Raw genomic sequence first — 6,972 nt, 5'->3', positions numbered from 1 at the left:
AGAGAGAGGGAGAGAATATTCCGGCAGATGAATGATTGGGAAGAAACGGCCTTCTCTCGAAAATTTAGATATTAAAGAATTCACCGCGTACCTCACGCGGACGCGGATACCTGCGGTTCTCGCGTTTAATTTAATTCCGAAAAAATTTGCTATCGCGCGCGACAAAGAGTTCGGTTTAATATCCAATCTTTTTAAGTACCCCCTCGACCGCACGCGCGCGGGAGAACGCGAGATTTCCCGGCGCGCTCCGCGCGCATCGTATGACAAAGCCGCGCTTTTTCCCGGCTGCGGCAAGTAATGCAGATGCCGAATAGCCTACTCGATACCCCGCGGCGTTCGACCTCCGCGATATCTTCTCTCGCGCGAAACGTACGGTGAAAGTTGGAAAAAACTGCGCTCGCCTACCGAAGTTACCGGCCGTTTTCTCCCGGCGTGCACGGGCGCGATGCGCCAATGGAAACGATTTGAAAACGGGTCGGATACGCGGGATATTTCTCTCTTTCGCTTCCTTCTTCTTCTGCTTTTTTTTTCGCATCGCAACAGTCCCGGCCCGCCCCGGCCGCGGACAAAATAATGCCCAGTACGTGCGTGCGCGTTTGCCTCCGACAAATGCGCTCTCGCCCCCGACAGCCATTCCGTTTCCTGCCTTTCTTCCGTCCGGTAATATAAAGAATTAATTCCAACGGCCGTTTCTCCGTTTCGAGGTACGGGGAACGGCACCGGGCCGGCCGTATCGGTGGCCGGGGCTACGCTCGGCCAGCAAAAATATTTGAACCTCTCTCTCTCTCTCGGCGCCGCGGAATCAAGCGAGGTTGGGTGTACACGGAGCGGCGCGCTCGCTGGAATTTCGGTAATACGAAAGAGCGGACGGTGAGCAACCGAAAATCCATGATGAATAATACCGAGATCCGCGTAGCGATAGCCGCCGGCTATCGTACCTTCGCCCGCGACGCTCCTTAATCGGTAACGATATCGCCTCGGTTATCGTTCCTAATCCTGATTGAGCGAGACCGTTCATCTTCCTCGCATTACGAGTCCACGTGCGAATTAGAAGAGCCGAAGAGCCGAAGAGCCATTAATTTAAACCGCTACATGGAGGGGGGGTAATGAAAAAAGAAGAGAGAGAAAGTGGGAGACGCGATTCGTCGTAATTTTCATTTTTATATTCACCGTTTTAAAAAATCTTCCTCGGGAGATTATCTTCGAATTAAAATTCCATTAAAGCGATACCTACCCGCGGGCACTTCACCGCTTCGCGGGGGGGGATTGGAAATAAAGATAGATAAGGCGCAATAAGGGGCTGTTGCGCGCGATCGCCGGAGTGAATAATTTTTGATCCGGCCGCCCCGCGCCGTTTTCGCGGCGAGCATAACTCAGGGTTACTTCTGCGACGACAAGAAATAAGGGGTCGTTTACAAAAGCCATTAATCGCTTATGTTTCGCGAGCGCGCGAGGAGAAGCGGTACGTCGGCACCCTCCTGTGTGCCATTAACACCGAGACGCTCGTAATCTTCTTTTCGTAATGCAACAACGGAGAGGCAGCGGCGCTCTCGCACCTGCGTTGCAGGGAGAGACGAGCACGCGCGCGCGCGCGCGCGCGTTAAAGAAATGCGCGCTGCAGAAAGCGTCGTCGAAATTTATCGAGTGGACAGACAGCTTAGAAGCTCGGCGGGCAATAAGAGTAGGAAATTTATTAGGTCCGCCCGCAAAAGACGTCTATCGATTACTCGGTGCGCCACGTTGCTCTAAATAAACGCTTGTCGCCCGTAAATGTCCGCCGATCCCCCGGTAACTGACTGTCTTCGACCAAATAGCTCTCCGCTTTTTTCCCTTAATTAACTAGCGTAATGCTCGGCGAGACGTTTATCTGATAAGCTCCACCTCTCCCTCTCTCTCTCTCTTTCTGTGGGCGCTACTTTTTAAGCGCCTCAGATGTTATTCCGAAGACACTCTCCTGCGCAAACCGGCCTGCGTGACCGACGCGATTACATCTATCGTATTTCAGACGAAACGCAGGTAAACGTACTCGAAACGCAACGCCCGCCCCCGCGGCCGGCAGTTAAATGTATCGCCGGCGTTAAGAAGGAGCGTCGCGATTTCCAATCCCGGCTACCACGCCGGCCGATTAGCGGTTAATTACTTTCCGATAATTCCGCGGCGCGATAATGTTGCGGGTCTGCGAATCGCGTTTCGGATCTTCGTGGAAAGTGGCCGTTTGCGCGGGGAACAACGATTAGAAAACGCGGCGTCATTAGAGAGCGGCGGCGCCGATGCGACCCTCCGAGGGCCGACGAGCCGCCCTTAGGAGCCGATCCGCCGCTACCCTCGATCTTTGTTGTCGGGCGGCAGCGCGCCGCAACAACGTAATCGGCCGTAACTGCGCCGCGCTCCGTTGCAACGCCCCCGCACCTAATTATGCGCCTCTCCTCTCCCCCTTCCTCCCCTAATTAAAGCCCTGTGTGCGCCCACGCGAACTGTGGCCCGGCCGTGGCAAAAGGGACTGCAGTCCGATTGTTTGCGCTTACTCGACCAGGCACTTTGCGAGCGCGCAAATCGGAGTCTTGGGCCCGCGGCTGTTGTGCTGCGATCCGAACGCGGTGGAAAAGAGTTTATCGCGGGTTGGATAACCTTGGGCGTATGCAAATCACCTCTTTCCCCTCTCCGCTCACCTTCTCGTTATAACGTTGCGAGTTTCTCGTTGCGAGCCACCGCGTACGATGAGCCGAGAGGCGAGAGGCGCGCGCGCGCAAGAGAACGAGAGAGAGAGAGAGCGAGCGAGAGAGAGCGATTAAAGCGGAAACCGGCGGCTGTTTAGATTCCCGCGCGTTTGACATGCCACAAAGGGCCGATCTGGTGTAACACCGTCTTACATCGGTGCACCAGCAAAGGTGCATCTGCATTTCTGGCACCCACGAGCGTTGTATTCGCGAGCGCAAACTTTCCGTCCCGCCCTCGTAACGTTTAATCGCTCGCAGGACCCGTAAACGGGATCCTGTGTACTCGACGTGATTCCCCCTTCCGGGTTTCCTCTCTCTCTCTTTTTTTACATGTATACGTAATTTTGATCGGCAACCGCGGTGACAATTAATTGGAATTCGCGCTTAATCTCGCGGAGTAGCCGACGCGTCGCGGCTTCATCGCGTACGCTCGAGCGCGAATAAAGTGAAACTGACTGAGAAAGCAGCTTAGCGGTCCCAGCGGAGCGAGGGTACACGCCCGAGAGTTAAGAACGTTGGTGCAACATTAACGCGCCGCCGCGTAATATCGATGGAGGCGCGGGTGGAAGGCAACGTTTTCGAAGATTCATCAGCGCGGGCATTTAATCCCGCCGGTAGTCGCGCGCGCGAGACCTGTCGTCTACGCGAGCCGCGGGGACGAAAAATGAAAACTGGCGAGAGCTGCCGGACGCAAAGTGCCCCCTCGTCCCTTTAACGACGACCGATTAACCGCCGCGTCGATTAAGTCTTTAATTCCACGTCGCCGAAGACGGATTATTGTTGTTCCCGGCCGCGTCGTTCTCGACGGAGACCGGGGGCTCGCGGTCACGCTGGCGCTGCTTGGTAGCGCGTTTCCGAGGCAGTCTTCCATGAAACTACCTGCCGCTGGAGAACGGCAGCGTGACCGCGGCGGCTCGTCCTTGGATTACGAATTTTTCCATCTACTTTTATAACACGGCCGGGATACCCGACAATTCGTCGGGGCGGTCGACGGAGGGGGAAGTGGGGGGGGGGGGGAGGGATCTTTCTTTGATCGTCAATTCGGCCGGAATGAGGTTGCTCTTGTGCGCCGGGCGATCTAGATTATCTCGGGAGAGTCTCTCGCCCCGCGGCGCCGAGAGTTTCCAGAGCGTCGATTTCACGTCGATCTTGCGATCCGTGCGCCGCGCGGAGAGGCAAGAAGCGGAGAAAACGCGCGCAAAAAGCGCGTCCTTTTGTGCCCCCGGCGATATTTCTGTCGCCGCCGTACGTTTCCTAATCGATCCGCCGCCGATGTTATAGCGCGCCGTCAGATTTCTTCCGCCCCCCGCCCCCCCGGCCCTACGACGGTTAACGATTAGGAGATACACTCCGTGCCACTTCGCAACCCTACGCTCTCATGATTTTTATATCCAGCTCGTTCCGTCGCGCCGCGGTCTACGCCGCCGCTTCGCTTTTGTCGCCATCGATTGCGCGAGCGAGGCCGGCGGTAATTCCGCTTGCAACAGCGGCCGACGGTGATTCTCCGAGTCTTCCGTAATTTCCGCGGAAAGCGCGACGTCGTCGGGCACGGGTCTTACAAGTTCGCGCCGCTGATCGCCCCACCTGCGCCCATCGACGTTTCCTCGGGCGCTTTAAAAAAACGCGGCGGCCCCCGGCCGCGTTCATTCCCGTCTCCGCACGCGCGACGAGATGACTCGGTGGTTCGAGCGAAATTTCGGTGGCCGGTTCCGGCCCGAGGAAGGCTAATCGTTTCGTTGCCGTCGCTAAGAGTCGGCCGTTAGACGCAAAACAGACCTTTGTCGTGAGCTGCAGCTTTGACAGCTGGAAAGAATAGCCCGGCTTTGACGACGAAATATACTTATATATATATTATGCGCGCGATCCCGAGGGACTCGCAGTGTCATTTCTTGTCGACGCAGCTACTGTTCCCCGCTGCGGGCGTCCGAGTTCAAAGAGTTAATATTGTAAATTGATAATTAATAGACGTAATGCGAGGGCAATAAGAGCCAGGCGCTAGATATTGAGTGTTGACTTTTGTATGTTATTTATTTGAAGCTGACTATGTCAAACGTTTCGACCAGCTCATGTGGTCCTCAATGACAATCAACATTTGAAAAAAAGGCTTATCATGTCGGCAAATTAACATGTGTTATAACAGCCACGATCAGAATATACAAGTAACGCCATCGTGTAGGAAAAAGAGTCTAGCGATTGCATCGATGAGTGCACTATACGAGTACATTATAAATTGAGGTTCGGCAGCATTAAACTGTTTCTACAGTTCAGCTCTTTCGGCCGAATAATAAAGAGGTATAGAATAATATATCGGGTCAGGCTTTGCTGAGCAATAAAAACAACACGAGGGACGCCGAGCGAGCAAAACAAACGGAGAGTAAAAAAAATTAAAATTAAAATTACTCGTCCACCGTAATTGAGTTGAAAACCTCGATCAATTACGTTGAGTAATTTTGATTCTCCTCACCGCACCCTCGATAAACGCATAATGGCGTTTATATTAAGCGTTTATTAATCGCACTCGATGCAAAAGTCGGCGCAGAGCGGCGCAATACTTTTGTACCACTTTTACGCTACCTCGCGTTTAATGTACCATCGTGCGTTTTGTTTCGCCGATTTTGGCTCATCCCTCGTCCTCCTTTTATCCTCTCCAATCCGTTCTCCGCGCGCGCGTATCAAACGAGCCGAAGAGTCACGCGATCCGTCTAACAATAAGAGCATTTCAGCGATATATAGCATTTCGCTCAAAGCAACCCGAGATGAAACGCGTCCGGAGGGTGCACCGGGCATCCCGGCGCGACGAGGCATCGTCGGACTTTCCCTCCCGGTCGCGCCGCGCGGCCCACGCAACGTCCGCGCGAATCCGGTTTCGCGTTCCCTCGATCCCGCGCGCCCCGCGAAACGTGTTGCGCCGCGCGGAATCATCAATTTATCCGATATTTATACGGGAGGCGACGACGTTCGCGGCCGTGCCGCAGCCGGAGAGCCGCGCGGGTCGCGCGATGCCTGAATCGTTCATTAATTAACCGCCGTCCCGCGCGCGCGCGTGTTTCGAACGGAATTAGTTTTTAATCATAGCGCGCCTTCGTTAGGAGTCTCTCCCTCCTCCCCCACCTTTCCCCCGCGGTACACGCGGGCGTCGGGTACTCACCGGTGCAGAGCAGCAATAGGTTCATTATCGCGACCCGCGTGCGGTGGCTGACGATCCTCTGCTTTCTATCCATGGCTATCCCGGGGGTGAGCGAGAGGCGGAGTTCGCGGAGGAGAGCAACTTCACACACGCGCGCGCGCTAGCACACGGGGGGATAGTAATTTCACACTGTGTTTTTCTTCTCCTCGCCGCTGGCCCGCGCACTCAGGGGGGGGATGGGGGTGCGCGCGTACACGAAAGGAAAGAACGAAAAAAACACAACGGCCGGCGATCGGCGCAACAAACGCACCACCTGTCAATGATATATCACGTACGTGTATTTCTTTATTTATCCCTCCACCACCTCCTCCACCACCACCTCCTCCTCCTCACAGGCACCCCGCGGCACCGCACGCACGCACACCCGAGTGACGTTCGTCGCGAGAGTGTCGCGCCGGCGACGCTGACGGCGGAGGCGGAGGCGCGGCACGCCGCATCGTTTCTTCACCCACGTCGAGTTCTCCGCGCGCGCTCCCTTTCTCACGCGCGGCCCTTACGTCGGCGCTGCTGCTCGTCGTCGGTCGCTACCGCGATCCGGAGCCGTGGTCAGTCGTCCGCGACGCGACCGGCGGTCTCACGCCAGCGTTGACGCTGCTGCAGCTGCTGCGGCGACCCGACGGTGCGTCGGACGATAGACACGGCGACGCGCTCCTCGCGGCCGATTCGCGCGCGATCATCGCTCAACTGCGCGCACGGGGGTGAAACTCCATTCCCGCACGGGGGAGGGGGCCGGTGGCGGCGGATGCCTCTCTTTCTCTCGCCGCGCGCGTATGCGTGGACCCGGCGCGTGCACCTGACGGTATTAATGGCTTTCTGCGGTCGGAGATTTAAATCGGGTGTCCTCCTCTCCTCGCGCCGCCGCCTCTGCCGCCGCTCCTCTTCCTCCGCCGCGCGCCCCGCCGAAGATGGTTCCCCCGTCGGACGGAATTGCGCTCTTCCCTCCTCCGTGTTTTTTCTTTTTTTTTCTTTCCTAATCCGTCCGCGGACCTCCGCCGGCGAGCCGAACCGATCGAGCCTGTCCGCCCCGCGGGTCTCCGTCGACGGGAGACGAGGGTATAAGCCCCGCGA

At 56.4% G+C, this 6,972-nt stretch overlaps 1 protein-coding gene across 1 annotated transcript in view; it reads right to left on the bottom strand.

The window, feature by feature from the left end:
- The window catches only part of LOC105568205 (hemicentin-1), a 35,831-nt gene extending 29,754 nt beyond the window's left edge, over positions 1 to 6,077 (bottom strand). Inside the window, exon 1 of the mRNA XM_012023674.1 lies at positions 5,866 to 6,077. Within this exon, the coding sequence (XP_011879064.1) occupies positions 5,866 to 5,938 (73 nt within the window). The 5' untranslated portion in view covers positions 5,939 to 6,077. The remainder of the gene's footprint in view (positions 1 to 5,865) is intronic.
- Between the last annotated feature and the right edge of the window lie 895 nt (positions 6,078 to 6,972).

This window comes from Vollenhovia emeryi, unplaced genomic scaffold (genome assembly GCF_000949405.1).
Source record: "Vollenhovia emeryi isolate VEMERY1.0 unplaced genomic scaffold, V.emery_V1.0 DF939131.1, whole genome shotgun sequence".
NCBI classification, from domain to species: Eukaryota; Metazoa; Arthropoda; class Insecta; order Hymenoptera; family Formicidae; genus Vollenhovia; species Vollenhovia emeryi.
This window is presented reverse-complemented; position numbering and strand designations above follow the sequence as displayed.